Genomic DNA, 15,663 nt, shown 5'->3' with positions numbered 1-15,663 from the left:
GCGATTTTGGGTTATTGCAGATGACAAAGCTTGGTTGACTATGAGTTAACGTAGTTTAGATTAGCTCATGATCCCAAAGCTTATCTGGAATATTTTTTAAGTTCATTTTCATTAAAAAAAAAATCAATTCTGTAACAACTAACACATGATTATTTTATAATAGGATGTTCTTTTGTATAACAAAAGCCTAGAAAGTTGTCATTTTTTATGTATTCAAATGAGAAAGGTAAAAGGAATGGAAAAAAAGAGAGATATAAAGACATCATTGAACTTGCAAAGTGGAATGTTTATTTTTTTTCTACCAAAAGCAACATAACGTGAGGTATTAATTCTATTCTCTTTTAGTAATTTATGCAAGTTGCTCATGGAGTATTATTTTAAAACAATTAATCAATTATAGTGGACCCTTGAAAGTTGGACATAAAACAATTAATCAATTATAGTGTGTGTTTTTATAGTAATAACTAATAACTAAATATCAATTTTGTATGTTAAAAATATCAACACAAAGATATAAATTTATCAATCTTTTTGTGTTGATAAACTTATGTCTTTATGTTAATATTTAAATTTACATGTTGTATGGATAATTATATCTTTGTGTTGATAATTTTAATACAAAAAATTAAAAATTATTAGTTATTATTATAAATTAGTTAGTACACTAACGCAACCACGACCAAATGAGTCCTATGTATATACTGTAATTTACAGAGTGTGAGGAATAATCTATATTAGGTATCCCTTAATCTACGCATCAAACTATAATATTTGCATCGAAATTAGCACACCACATTCATAAAACCTAAATAAACTTGTATGCATACTGTGTCCACACGTAACGACGACTCTTATTTATTTTATTCTTTTTTAAGAATTGGCATATAGAGTTCAATAATTGGAAAAAAAAACCCGTAATCTTAGTCAATATGATTCTTTAACTATAGTATGTATATGTAATATTGTATCTAATCATGTTTTACTTATATCTTAGAATATGTGTTGATTGTAAATTTTACTTTGTTAGGGAATGAGTTATGAGTCGAATGATCATGTCAAACAGTTTGGTGATCAACATTTAGAGAAGATATTTTTTTTTATTGCAGAGAAGATACTTCTTTGATAATTAACAAAATTCTAGTACGAAATTTGAAGCTAGCATACACTGTGATTTTCAAATTACAAGCACCAAGTATTTTTTTAGAGAATTACACGAGTTATATATATAAAAACAATTAAATAATCATACAAGCATAAAAAAGTGATAATTTTATAATTTAAATAAAATTTAAAAAACAATAGGAAGGATTGTGCATGCTTATTTTTTATTTAGGAGCCAATATCAGTCACGTAGTTAACGATAATCATAATCTTGGTAGAAAAAAAACGCTTTTTTTTAACTAATTGGCACTTTTGTTCTAAACCTAAAAAAGATTCAATAGTATAACGAGATAATAGTTATTTAAAAATGAAATAGACATTCTAAAAAAAATTGCCGAGTAGCAGAGTTTAATACTCCAGTGAAGGGACCCACAAAAGCAACGAACAAAACTGTAAATTTAAAAAGAAAAAATTCCCGGGAATAAACTGTGTCTGCAACTTCCTCCATTTCCCTCTCTTCTTCGCCCCAATCGCCACCATTTTCTCTTCACCCCATGTCCAGGAATGGCATTTTCTCAGAGAAATCGCGATGAACCCTAATTCTCGGATCGAAATTCCGGGTCGTTGTTCCAAACAAATCGCATCTGAAGAAAAGGTCAGTGGTGAAATCTGCAGAATCGGGAGATGGATCGACCTCGGCGACTTGGTACCTGCGTCAGTCGATTTCGAATCTTTGTTTTAGGGTGGGAATGATTCTGGCGTCAATCCTGTTGTAGGTATAAATCTGAATGATGATGAATTAGTTTGTTTGTTTGTTATAATTGTCGGAAGGTTAAACTTTTGTGTTGATTGCTGTTTATACTCTTTATTTTGATCTAAGGCTGCTTCTCCCAATCTATTGAACTCTTTTGATAAAAATCAATATTTTGATTTGATGTGTTTATGATGATTATAGGATTCCTCCATTTCAAATATGTGCAAAAGTCGTTTCTCTATGGTACAAGCCTCCACAGAGTTTGAACTCAGATAATAAATACAAACAGACAACACCAACACTTATCTCAACTCGTCATGCCTTTGTAGCTGCGAGGGGAGCAGCCGCCCTGGTCGCCACAATCTGCTCGAAGAGGTCTCTGATCTTCAACCCAACGATCGTCTGGAAAAGCCCCGTCCCATTGTTGCTCCCAGGGAAATCCGCATGCTTCAACATCTGCTGCGTCACTTCTCCATAGAACTTGGTCGAAAGGTTGCTCAAATGGCTCTCCACATAGATCAACTCATCCAGTCTGTCAAACTGCCCATCCATTTCCAGCACAGAAACCTACAAATTTCAATACAAACATAAGATTTCAATGGTATTTATGAGATGAAACAAGGTTGGAAATGAAGGGATACATACATACCTCTTGGCCGTAGTAAGTGTCGGGGCCGTAGGAGAATTTGATGCCGGGGTAGGAGCAAGTGAGCTTCCTTCCACAGGGAATCCAAGAAATGGTGGAGCCTTCATCAAAGAGGTAGACAGGGTTGAAGAACTTGACACCTTCCTTCATTATAAGTCTCACTCTCAAAACTTTGCCCTCGTTGTCGTCCGGGATCAGCTGCGTTGGCAACACTTCGATCACAGCGTCCGCGAACTGCTTCTGTGGATCTGCATTTTAGTTCAAGATCATCATCAACATCACCATCTATTGAATGTGTGTTTTGTGAAGATGCAGAGGAAGTTGTTAGGGTTATTTACCGATGTAAGCATCGAAGTCCGGTTTTCGGGCTTCAATGCTGGCCTTGATGCTTTCAAGGCTGTGCCCTCTTTCAGCCATGTCCCTCTGCACCATTCATCATGCCCAAAATTACCTACTTGAAAATTATGATCAAGGTTTGCTTTTTTTTCCTATTTAGGGGAAATTACCTGAATTTTCCATGCAAATTTGACTTCATTGCTGATGTCAAGGTAAATACTGAAGTCCAAGAGGTCTCTAACACGTTCATCGTACCTTCACACATAACATAAAACTAATTTTAGAAGACTTGTACACAAAAAAAATACGTATAGGATTATGATATAAAACTAATTTTTGAAGACTAGTACACAAAAAAATATAGGATTATGATATATGTAAAATTCAATCTTAAATTCATTTTAGAAAATTCTAATTTATAAAACATGGAGATCATTGAGGTCATTTTTAGATAACATTTTTTTTGCTCATTTAAGAAACTTATACTTTGATATGATCACCTCATGTTTTTCTAATTCGAATTTTCTAAATGGACTAAAATGATTCTGAAAAGTAACTTTCCTGTTTTGGTTCTGCAATTTTGCATTAGGAATTAATTTTAGAGGAACCTCTTTTTTAGTACACCAACTATCTCAAATGGGTAAATTTGGTCCGTAACATTTCATAATATCTTTTAAGGTCCATCAACTATAAGTTAATATCAATTCAACTACTTTTTGGCTATTTTCAATATTTTCATGACCAAAGTACCCTTAAGGCCAATGAGGGCAATTCAATCTATTTACCCTCTCATTTTCATTAAAGTAGTAGTATGTAATTTGGGATAGTTGATGTACCAAAAAAGATGTTCCCTCTAATTTTAATTTCAATATAAAAATATCTTAATGATAGTAATATTCCATTACTTTTAATTATTTACGTTTAGTTTTACTTATTTGTAATATTTTAAATCATTGTACTATATTTAATATTAATAGTGAAATAACTTAGATATAAATATATGTAAACATTATACTTATACAATATTTGTATATAAAAGTAGTTCAATTTATTAGATGGAATATTAATTTTTCAATCTTAAAGCTATACATAGAATATGTTATTTTTAAGTACAATACAAAATTGATAATTAAAAATAAAATAAAATTTATTAACATACATAGAATCTTAAATAATTCAAAGAACTAAGTTTTATTTTATCTACTCTTAAGTAGTAATTGTAGTCTAAAAAAATAGTTGAAATTATCAATAATCAATTTAATAAAAAAGACAATGACATTCTTAGTTGAATATATGATTAATTTAAATTTATGATTGTTTAATTAAATAAAAAATCAATAGTTGCTATCAATTGTTTAATATCACAATGTCGCGTCTTAATATTATCATTAGGTCATTTACAACATCATGAAACTGTTCATAATTCCCATATCTATTCCCTTTACTATTCGTGAATCATATTTTTTCTACTTTATTAAATTTTTATTTCAACGTAGTATATATTATATATTATGATTAACTTAAATTTTCAGTTTAATAAAATTACGAGATTAATTAAAATAAAATATTTATCTTAGTTTTATTTAAATAATTGAGAATGTAATCATATAAAAGTACTAACTAGCACTAGAAAGTACTATCATAGTATTCAAATAAGGTATGGTATATATTAGTAATAATAGTATAAGATCTATTAAAGTTAATCCCAAATAAATTAGAAAAAAAGAAAAAAGTGGATGAATAAATAGATTGAATTGCCCTTAATTGCCTTAAGGATACTTTGGTCATGAAAATATTGGAAATAGCCAAAAAGTAGTTGAATTGATATTAACTTATAGTTGATGGACCTTAAAAGATATTATGAAGTGTTACAGATCAAATTTGCTCATTTGGGACGGTTGGTGTACTAAAAAAGAGGTTCCCTCTTAATTTTATTTTGATCACAACTCAAAAACGTACTCCCTCCGTCCCGTGCTACTCGCACGTTTGCTTTTCGGCTCGTCACAAAGTCCTTACACTATTTATAATTTAAGTTAGAATTAATGCATTTAATTAATATGTTAGTTTAAGTTAAGAGCTCTTTTATTAAGTGATGTCTCATTACACCTAAAATTCTTTTTTAATTACACAAAAAAATCAATCCCAAATTTACGGCCTAAAATGAAAAGTGCGAGTAGCATGGGACGGAGGGAGTATTAGTTTTTTCATTCAAAAAATACTAGTCATTTTAATTATAAATTTGATAAAATTTTGACCTGTCTAACAAAATATGAAAGTGAAATATCAAATCATAAATATTTTGGTGATATTTCAAATAGCGATTTTTTTAAAATAAGATAGAATACATAAAGAAAGGAAAATATAAAGAATTAGTTTATTGAAACGACCTTGTTTATGCATTACCAAAAGACATCTTTTTATACAGAAATGTGACAGTAAAGGAAAAAATGAAATTTCTTTATTTAACTTTCCATTTTCTTTTCTTACGAAATTGAACAAAATGAAATTTTATGATTTAGTCGACTATTCTCTCCATACCACATTAGTAATCACTTTTAATTTTATGTACTCATTTTATAAAAATGATGATAAATAGTTAAAGGGGAGAAAATGATAAGATTGGATTTATCGTTGATAAAGAGTGCATGGGGTCAGCAGCAGATATGCTGACATGGACAAAAGCAAAATTCCTAAACCATAGAATTATGGATAAGGAATACTCACATTGGGTGTAAGCCTTCGATAACGAGGATCTTGGGAGGCTTGATTACCTCCGGCGGGTCCAGTAGACCACTAACGTGGTTGTAAATTGGCTTATCAACAGCCGTCCCATCCTTCAACGCCTTGACTTGCTCATACATTAGATCGAAGTCATTCGCTCTGGGATCCAGTGCGGTTACGCCCTTCTCCTTCCGTCCGGTTCTGTCCAGTGAGTGGTAGTCGTCCAGGCATATCACTGTCGTCGTGTCGCTTATCAGCGTGTTCGAGTCCGGGTTCCCGCCTTTCGGGGGCTCGGCTGCTCCGCCGAAGACGGAGGTCAGCCGCCGCATGAAGGTGGACTTCCCGCACCCCGAGTCGGCGGCTAGGCCGATCACGACGGTCTTCTCCTCGGCAGAGCATGATATCAGAGCGGAGCGCCGACCTCTGAGGGGTGGTCTTTTTGTGGTGGTGGTGAAGAAGAGGATGTGTTTTTGGGGGAAGAAGGGGGAGTGGGGTTTTGGTGGTGTGGAGATTGAGTTGAGTGAGTATATAGTGGAGACTGCCATTGCTAATGGTTCTCCTCTTTCTTGGTTTACATGAAAAAATGGGAGATATATAGGGAGGGGATGGTGTTCTTGTGGTGGGAAGTGTTGATTTCTCTTGGGGTGTTTTTTTGTCAATTTGTCATTTCTCAAATTTACTACCTGGGCAATTGTTTTGAATTTTAATATTTGTGATAAATGTAGGAATGGTGATATCTTGAAGTTCGGATATTTGGGTGCCACGTGGCGATGAGGTGATGGGTTGCAAAGGTATGAGGGGTGTGAGGATATGGGGAGTATGGACCTTTTATGATCCCACTTCCATCTGAATTTCAACATTGTTTCTACTATGTATATGCAGTTTAATTTATGTGGTTTACTATAATACAATATTCTCTTCCGTGAATATTTATCTCATATTTTCATGTCCGTCGTAATATGCCTCATTTACTACTAGAACTTATTCCTTACTGTTATGTACATAAATAATACTCCAACAAAAATCTAGTAAAATTTTATTAAACAAGTCCGTCATCACTTCTTTACCCGTTTTTCATGGACAGAGAGTAAGTTCTGATTTGCATTTTGTTGATTTTCTAATCTACGATTAGAATTGATAGGTCTTACTATTAAAAAAAAACTCTAAAAGTAGTAGTAAAACCGAAATAAATACATTACCGGTATAAAATTTGTGGAGAGTAGCATAAAAGATTTATATTGAAATCAACTTTTACTGTAGTTTCTCTACATCGTAGGAGTAATAGAATCTGATACAAAAATGGTGGAATCAACCAAGCAGGGATACAGCCCTTGGATGACTTCCGATATAGTACTACTATCATTTCTGTCCCCGGAAATATGCATATATTTTCTGCAAGGTGGAGAAGAGAGAGATCAATAAATGGTTACAGACGACAAACGTCTCTATTCGCTATTTGTAGAAGAGTTCAGATTTCATTGCATCATGCAAGTAATACTAAGAGGACACACACTCAACATATATATATATATAGTGGAATCATCGAATTAATATACATCGTCCTGCGTTAATGAAATTCGGTTGTATCACAGAAATTCATAAAAATATAGCATGAGTCTTACCTGGAGTACCCATAAGCTGAGCAGTGTTTCCAAGCAAAAGAATGCAAACCCAATCAGGTAAAAGATCTGCAACAGAATGGATCATTAAATAATTAGGACTGTGACACATAAAATGATACACAACGATCGTTAAGTGAATCTAGGAAATGGAGATTTCTTCTGCCAGTAACTTGAGATTCTTCTCTATATCTATTATCTCCTTATCATCTTTAATACAAAGAAACTAGTTTGGGAAAAAGCATAAAGTATAAACAGATTGATTCCTAAAGAAATTGCAAGCACGACGAAGGTAACATTATATAATATGCATGACTTTAGCCGTCACTTGCTCGTGCATCATATCCAAGAAGAAGTTCGGAATAGTTACTATCCGTATGTAAATCTAACTGTTTTTCTCCCTCGCCGTCTTCCTCTCTTCTTCAGCAAAAGTAAAAGAAATATAACAATGGGGAAATCCTGCCATGCTAATGTTACAGGCAATCATAAATTGGAATTAATTCTGTCCAAAATTAACATCTCTATGAGAATGCAGAGAATTATAACATCTCAATGAGAATGCACAAGGAATGACCACTAAGTTAATTATAACATCTTTGAGAATGCAGAAAATTATACAGGACTCACAAGTCGTACAACTCACAAGTAGCAAAGGAAAACTCACCCCAACTAAGACATGGTCCGAAAACACATCAACAGCTGCAAGGATGCCACTGAGAGAGACAGCAAACAAAAGAATAAGGGAAAACAAATAAATAAATGCTATAATAAGCTCTGCTTCAGATGAAAGATTTACAAGAAAATTGAAATTGCTTACGTTAATGATTGCCCTTGAAAGACGATTGGAGGTGCAATTGCAGCAACAATGCAGAAACCAATGTGAAACTGTAAAGTAATGGAATCAAAGATCATCAATATGGACAATCTACCATCATATAGACATATACACATAATATCAAGGTGCAACATCCAAGCATACCATATAGCACATGAAAAACCACCCAAACTTCAGTGCACTATCAGTCCTGAGGATGGGAACCAGAAGTATGACAAGAGAAATTAATTCCAATATGCTATGAGTCTGCAGAGAGTAATAAAAAAACAGGTTTCAAGTACCTCATTGCACGATACAAAGGCCTGTACCAGAGCACATATGAGAGCGGGCATCCCATTAGGGCATAGATTATGGCAAGTAAAAAGATTTTGACCCCTGCAGACAGTAAATGACATTTCTTACATTAGACTATAACCTCCAAATTGGCAACCAACAAAGTTAAAGCACACAACACACACTTACCACCACCCTTTATCCAGCAAATGGTGACTGCAACAACATTAAATAAAAGGCAAAGTACAATCCCTGTAACAAAAATGCACAAAGATAAGGTAATTACTCCAGCAAAAATCAGAGTTGAAAACCAAAGTCAAACAATAGGATATGGAATAACATTGAGCTGATCAGTTCTTTTTAGAAAACAAGAAACTAATAATGAGCAAGCTACATGAGCCAAATGAAGTTACCAACAGACAGCTACACTTTATCCTGAAAACAAGGTACTTGGTGTATTTGAAACAACGGTATAATTCAATTATTTTAAAAGTCTAAGCCAAACTATGGTGCAGTTCAACCAAACTATTTGCAAGGATACAAATTGCACCCATACCACACTTTAATAGAATGTGTCATTTGATAACAAGAAGAGCATACCCACCTAACCAACTTGCAAAAGCCAGATACTGTAACTTCTGAGCATGAACTGGTATCTCATTGGCTATATCATGATGGATAATGGGAAAAAATGGAGGCCAGTTTCTATCGTCGACAGGAACACCAGCTGAATGGAAGTGTTGCTAAATGTATTAGAAACATAAGAACAAAAAAATAACAAGTCTGTTAGCCCTGGTCTTATAGATTACCATTGTTAACAGCATCTTCTCTCCGTTTAATCTCCTGCAGGACAAAAGCCAATAAGTACTTTTTTTATTTGCATGATTACAATGGCGTAAAGATATGGCAGCACACAAACACCCGAAATAAAGAGCTCAAGTCAATGGCTTTTGCAGATTAAGAGTCATCCAGTTCAAGAAGTAAAGTCTATGGCCAAAATAATACTCTTGACATTTATAACTACCTACATCAGTTAAATGGATAGTCATCATGAATTGTCAGTTTAGTTCATTTTCTTGTATAGAAAAGACAGATCACGTTGGGTATTTTTAGTCAGATACAAATATTGCATAAAATCTGATGTAATGCAAATAGACTACTGATGTTACAACCCTAATATACATAGTATGTATGGCCAAAATTGGGCAACATAATAAAAATGATCAGAAGGTTTCTGAAACATTTGGAATCTGCTTGCTGTAATATAAACTTACCCTCTCTTTTTTCTTTAAATCTGCTTCCCATGCGGCAAGTTCGTTCTCCTTTTTCTTTGAATCCTGAAATATTAGGCAACAGAGTTATGATAAAAATTCAAAATGACAGTGAAGACATGGGTAAACGTATACTTCTAAAAAAGATTACATTCATAGCATCTAATGGTATATCTACAGTGGCTTCATGTTTCTGACCAAAACCGAGCGCACTTGAAACCACATTGGGAATGCGAGATTTTGACTTGTCGCCATTCTGGAGAAAAAGAAAAAAAACATATTAGTTGGTCGAGCCACATGGATAACTGGAGAAGTTTGTAATGAGTATCAACAAACATTTCAAATCAACCACAAGAAGTCATAAATATTTATGGTATGCATCACGTAAAATGAGACTCTGTCAAGCTCACTGGCGGATCCAGAGGGTGCCTGGGTCAGCCGAAGCATCACCAACCAAATACTTGCCTTGCATTTTATATTTTAGAAGCACCTTTCACCATTGAGAAACTCGGTTTTGGAATCAAACAAATGGAAAATATGTCATACTACATCATTCTTCTCATTTGTAAGAATTAGACTGCTTAAGAACATGAGAAATGCAGTCAAAAGATACCTTACTTTTGTTGTGGTCTAGTCTTTTCTATTTCTCTTAGGAGATAGGAAAAGAAATTTAAACGTTTTATTAGCGATATTGAGATATGTTATCAGAATTTAGGCCAAGATGTTTCCATCCGTTTTAAAGATGTGCAAAATTTTGAGAATTAAAACCATTTCTAATCAAATTCAGTGTCATATGCTACCTTACACTAAAAAACCATATAAGAATTAATTAGCGATAAATCCAAAATCGATTTACGCAACCGTTGATTAGAAATAATGATAACAAAAACAGCATTCATATTAATTTCTTATAGAGTCACTCCTCCAATTTAATTCAAATTTAACCGAACGAATAGAGCCGTAGGCATCGGATCTGAACCAAATAATCACAACTTCTACAAACACTAGAAATAAGCAACATTGAAGAAATTGACGAATGTAATGTTATATTTAGGCAGATCCGAATAATTTGGAAATGCGGTTACCGAAAATGGATTGACTTCAGGTTCTTCCTCATCAAACGGATTGGGATCGTTTCCCCGATTCATAGCCACCGACTCTTACTGCGCGCCTAAACTCCCAAGGAGTAGTAAATTAGGAAAGATGTCTTGATGTAAAGCGAGAGAATGAGAGAAAGAGAGAAGTGACAGTCGTGAATGTGCTTCTTTATTGCGAGGCGGGACAAAATGGAAATATTATGCATATTTTGGAATTAACTCAATTCCTGCATATATTCAACTCGAATTTAACTAATTAGCAAATAAATTTTCTAGCACTTAAAATCTGATTAGAAAAATTATAGAAATAGGAAATATAGGTCAATATCAGCTACTGCTATATTTATGTTATTGCATTTTCTCGCTTTAAAACGAAATTTAAAATTAGTAGCACTGTCTGTTCAAAAAAAAGTCTTGTTATTCTACTTGGTTTTTATTTGAAAATTAATCTCTATTTATTTGTAATAAATTCTCTCTCTAATGAAATGAGTTTTAATAATGCCGTTTTGACCACTTTTTTCTTCCTACTAAGATTTTTTTTAAATATCGAATAACAATGTAGATAAAATCCAAAGCTGACTTTTTTACCGTTATTATAAATCCAATTACGAGTTCAAAAAAATAATCAAGTTATTCCATCAAATATAGTTGAGTCGTATTATTTTTTTAAACATAGCACTAGACGGTCAGCGACCTACTTCGGTGACCAAGTTGAACACAGAAAATCGAATAGTAAAAAAATCGAACACCAGGCTGCCAAAATTTCAATCTAGTAATAGTATTTCCACAAGGTTTGAATAGCCAAGCAAGATGAGGCATAAGAATATGACAAGAAGCTCGAGTTATAAACAGCCGACAAAAAAGGAGTAGCAAGCCAAGCCGATGGGAAAATGGCCGTGGGTGATCATATAATAAAAGCCTCGTACATTTAAGGGCAAAGGATAACATTTGCCCTCATCTGCCAAAAAAGATATCTACAACTGCAATTTCATGTTTCATCCATCACAAACACTATCTCCTAAAAAAATGAAAACTCTTGTTTTGAAGACGCGAGCCAACTCCAAAATTTCAGATTCTCTAGTTTGCTTCGTAGTGTTATCCTCCTGCCACAGTAACTTGCCTTTATGGGTTAACCGGTTACCAAACTCCACGGCCATGCTTGCTGCGTCTCTCGTTGCTGTCAGGGCATTCAGAACCGAGATGGAATATTGAGGATGGGACACAAGTCTATTCAAGAGGATCAGCGCCTCTCGTATCACCAAACTTCTGCAGAAATGAAAATTCAGTCGCAAAACGGAAGGATTTAGTCGAAAAGCATAAGCAACTTGTCACAAACATAGTTCGTAATAAATAGTAGGAGTAAAAGACTACACAAACTTAAAATATTATGAACTCTGAGGAGTTGCTTATTCTTACGGAACTTCAAAAAATTATGATCCTGGTACTGGAAGCTAAGAATATGTTCCTTTTATGTAAGATGACCAAAGAGCAATTGGACTTGCAACCAACAAAAATATTATACATGACAGATGAAAGGTAAACAAAAGAACTTGACATCAGAAAAAGGAGACCATCCTCAATAAAGCACTGGCAGAACAAGTTCTTTGAGCCCTAAATCAGCATATTATGGTGACAAAACATCAGTGAATAATAGACTGTATTAAACGTACAAATATGAATTATAGAGGCTACAATTTACAGTCAGAAAACATAAAAAAGAATTCCTGATGGAATTAATAAATATAGTTGTACTTGGTTGAATACAGAAACTTACTGTTCCAGGACAATGCTGGATCTTCTAGCAGACTTTGATTCCTGAAGGTCCAAATCTGATAATATGCTTTGCATAATGACGGCAAGGAAATTGGAGCCCTTTGGGAGCCTATGATTTAGTAAAATCTCAAATCCGGATTTTCCTGACGAACCTAGTAAAGCTAGAAAAGATATAGCATTTCTTCGAAGCTTCATTTCCTGAAAGTTAAGCAGAATTTAGATATATGATCAATTAAAAGTACAGGTTAGGAGACCGAACTGTTCATTCTGATAAATCTAAACCGCATGCAGCAAGGAGAACAAAAGCACCCACCAAGCAGAGTCAAATAACTGGTCAGATGATAACCAGGTGAGCAGTGAATATCCAATAATCTAGTTTCTTATCGTGCAGCTTTAGAATAGTATACTATTTCCCAAAGATCAGCTTACCTCAGCAGTAGCACTCCCACAGCAAGCTACACAATGTGCCAAGCCGATTAAGATCTCATTTAACACTTGAAAACTTGGGAAATTGTTGCCACTAATATCCTTAGAGTACGATAGATCTCCATCCTCTTTTAAGCAAGAAGAGACCATAGCTAGAACTTTGGGACCTATTAAAATACAGCAAGAGAAACAATTATCAATAAAAACTTCTGATTCCAGGAAATGTACATTGAGACAAATAAACCAAAATTGATATATTGTAGTTTAGGTAGAAAACTCTCATAGGCGCTTAACGCCACTGCTCTCTTAGCTTAGTTTAGTTTGGTTGCTGATTTCTTAGCTTAGTTCAATGGTTTCGACGGTGGAATTGACGCCTCCAACGTTGGATCCTTGCTTTCTTTAGCGTTTTTGAGACGATGTAGTAAGATCTCGAGTTTCATAGGAGGAATTGACGACTCCGCCTTTGGATCTCGACTTATTTCTGGTTTTATTAAGCTTTGGTGTTTACTTTCATGTTGATGATGTTTTTACTTATGTTTCTTGGATGCTTTTCGCAATTGATGACTTAGATGTTTAGATCCATGATGTTTACATGATTTCCAGTAGTTTAGAGGTTGAGATCTAGTTGTTCTCGTGCTCGATTTCTGAGATCTGTTAGTTTAGGTGATGCATGCAAGATATATCTGTGTTTATTCTGCTTTCCGCTTGACCCAGGAAAGTAGATCTGTTAGTTCTAGCTTGAATTTCGTGTTTACGAGAGGTTTTGAAGCATGCTCTGTTTTATTTCGTCAATGGTGTTCAATGCTCTGTTTTCACTCTGTTTTAGCTTAGTTACATGAAGAAGATGAAGTGGGAAGTTGGTTAGAGAATCAGATCTGCTTTGCTTTTGCTTTTTGCTTTTACAGTTTTTGTCAGGCTATTTAGGAAAATCTGTTCTGCTGCTTTTCTTACAATCTGTTGTCTGGCTATTTTAGGAAATTTATTTGCTTGACCCAGGAAATTCGGTGAATGTTCCAAAGTTAAATTCAGTTTCGAATCATGTATACATTTATATTTCAAGCAATTTCCATTCTCTGGACCCAGTAGATAGAATAGATTAGGTTTAATTTCCCAGGTCTAGGAGTTAAAACTCAACCCTCTCGTTGCGTGGCAACAGCCGATCACTTTTCTGAATGTGTCGTAGAAACAATCTCGAGTAGGTCCCTAGTCTCAGTGGTTCGACCCCGTTCTTGCCGCTTATACTTCGTAATATTTGTTGCATTAGTGGGAAAATTATAAATCTTGTTGAAAGGGGGAACACGTGCACACGACACACGTGCAAAATTCCTCACTTCAATATTCAATTAATTTAATTAGTTTAAATAATTAATTTAATTAGGTACTTTGTTCTTGATTTATATTGTGAATGCAATTAGATGTAGGTATAAAACACTAAAAAGAAAGAAGAAAAAAAAAGAGAAAAGAAAAAAGGAAACATAAACTAAGAAAAAAAGAAAGAAGAAAGGAAGATAAATTACTAAAAAGAAAGAAGAAATGAAGAAAAAAGAAAGAAGAAGAAACTAAAGACGAAAAAAAGAAATAAAAAATGAAGAAAAAAGAAATCACATGTTAGGTACTATTTAATTGAAAATTTCCAAAAATATCTCATATAACAAAAAAATCACATATTTGGTACCTAAGGTTATTTTTGTCACTAGGTACCAAAAACGATAAAAAATTAAAATCAGGTACCATTTATGTGCGAAAGTGAAAGATCATGTATCATTTATGTAGTTCACTATAATGTGAAATTGGTAAAGTAAGATAGAAGGGAAAAAAGTAACAGAAAAGTAGTGTTAGTGGAATGTGGGGTCCATATTATAAGTAAGAGATAAGGGAAAAAGTAAGAGAAAATGGGAAAAAGTAAGAGAGAAATAGTGTTAGTAGAAGTGGGGTCCATATTATTAGAGCATCAGCAATGGCGCCCGTCCCAGCAGAATTCCGATCTGCGTGCCGGAATTCCGCGGCGGACGTCCGCCATTATGCATGGTATGCACAGATACGAAATTCCGCCGAGGACACCGCAGTTTCGCGGCGTTTACGCGGAATTCCGTCGCGACGCCGCGCGGACGTTCGCCATTGCGTTGACTCCCACGGACGTCCGCGCAGAATTCCCGTTTATTGCATTAAATGTTTTTTTTTAATTTCTATAAATACGTCCCGTTGAACTTTATTTCATTCGCACCACTTGTATTAACGAGTATCTCTCTCTACATTTCTTTTATATATCTGGAATGGCTGGTAGTGGTAGTGGTAGTGGTAGTGGTAGTGGTAGTGGAGGGCATTATGAACACATGATGCGTCTGAATCCCCCAGCCACGGCGTGGCCACTAGCAATGTACGCATGGGGATACCCCATGACGATGTCGATCGAGTCCGTGCATTTGCCGACATGCGCCAAAGAGAAGCCCATGCTCGGCTCCAGAACGATATTATTGAAGAAGTATGGCAATGGAGGGGTCGTCGTTGATGTAGTTTTAAATTATTGAAATGTTTTTTTTTTAATTTGGTGAAATGTACTTTTCAGACTTTTTTATTTGATGGAATTTTTTCCCCTATTTGTGTCGAAATTTTAATTCCGGAAATTGTTTAATTTGTGAATTTGTGGTTTTTTTAATTGTGGGAAGTCCTTCGGGATGTCTGCCACTGTGCAGTGGGAAGTCCTTATGACGTGGCAGTGCAGTGGGAAGTCCGTATGACGTGGCAAAAGGTGTTTTTGGGAATTCCGCGCCACTGCTGAAGCTCTTAGTAACAAGAGAGAATGGAAAAAGT

The 15,663-nt window shown here is 34.5% G+C and overlaps 2 protein-coding genes across 2 annotated transcripts; both read right to left on the bottom strand.

Annotated features, from left to right (window-relative positions):
* Nucleotides 1-2,007: 2,007 nt before the first annotated feature.
* LOC121782667 (phosphoribulokinase, chloroplastic-like) lies at nt 2,008-6,223 on the bottom strand. The gene is made up of 5 exons (XM_042180617.1): nt 5,562-6,223; nt 3,008-3,092; nt 2,840-2,924; nt 2,505-2,749; nt 2,008-2,422 (listed from the first exon to the last, which is right to left on the bottom strand). The coding sequence occupies exons 1-5, from the start codon at nt 6,101-6,103 to the stop codon at nt 2,171-2,173; spliced, it is 1,209 nt and encodes a 402-aa protein (XP_042036551.1). The 5' UTR covers nt 6,104-6,223; the 3' UTR covers nt 2,008-2,170.
* Nucleotides 6,224-6,762: 539 nt separating this feature from the next.
* LOC121780546 (secretory carrier-associated membrane protein 4-like) lies at nt 6,763-10,841 on the bottom strand. The gene is made up of 12 exons (XM_042178134.1): nt 10,642-10,841; nt 9,708-9,812; nt 9,560-9,622; nt 9,095-9,128; nt 8,890-9,012; nt 8,475-8,537; nt 8,294-8,387; nt 8,157-8,202; nt 7,995-8,062; nt 7,842-7,890; nt 7,181-7,246; nt 6,763-6,950 (listed from the first exon to the last, which is right to left on the bottom strand). The coding sequence occupies exons 1-12, from the start codon at nt 10,702-10,704 to the stop codon at nt 6,918-6,920; spliced, it is 807 nt and encodes a 268-aa protein (XP_042034068.1). The 5' UTR covers nt 10,705-10,841; the 3' UTR covers nt 6,763-6,917.
* Between the last annotated feature and the right edge of the window lie 4,822 nt (nt 10,842-15,663).

This window comes from Salvia splendens, chromosome 20 (genome assembly GCF_004379255.2).
Source record: "Salvia splendens isolate huo1 chromosome 20, SspV2, whole genome shotgun sequence".
In the NCBI taxonomy this organism is placed as follows: domain Eukaryota; kingdom Viridiplantae; phylum Streptophyta; class Magnoliopsida; order Lamiales; family Lamiaceae; genus Salvia; species Salvia splendens.
The sequence above is the reverse complement of the archived record's forward strand: the minus strand, read 5'-3'. Positions and strand labels throughout refer to the sequence as shown.

Excerpts from the sequence above, each read along its gene's own strand:
- LOC121782667 (XM_042180617.1), bottom strand. The coding sequence starts at position 6,103 with ATGGCAGTCTCCACTATATACTCACTCAACTCAATCTCCACACCACCA. Across the intron at positions 3,093-5,561 it reads ATCGAAGGCTTACACCCAAT|GTACGATGAACGTGTTAGAG; the intron begins GTGAGTATTCCT and ends TTATGTGTGAAG. Across the intron at positions 2,423-2,504 it reads ACACTTACTACGGCCAAGAG|GTTTCTGTGCTGGAAATGGA; the intron begins GTATGTATGTAT and ends TGAAATTTGTAG.
- LOC121780546 (XM_042178134.1), bottom strand. The coding sequence starts at position 10,704 with ATGAATCGGGGAAACGATCCCAATCCGTTTGATGAGGAAGAACCTGAA. Across the intron at positions 9,813-10,641 it reads CTGAAGTCAATCCATTTTCG|AATGGCGACAAGTCAAAATC; the intron begins GTAACCGCATTT and ends CTTTTTCTCCAG. Across the intron at positions 9,129-9,559 it reads ATTTAAAGAAAAAAGAGAGG|GAGATTAAACGGAGAGAAGA; the intron begins GTAAGTTTATAT and ends TTTGTCCTGCAG.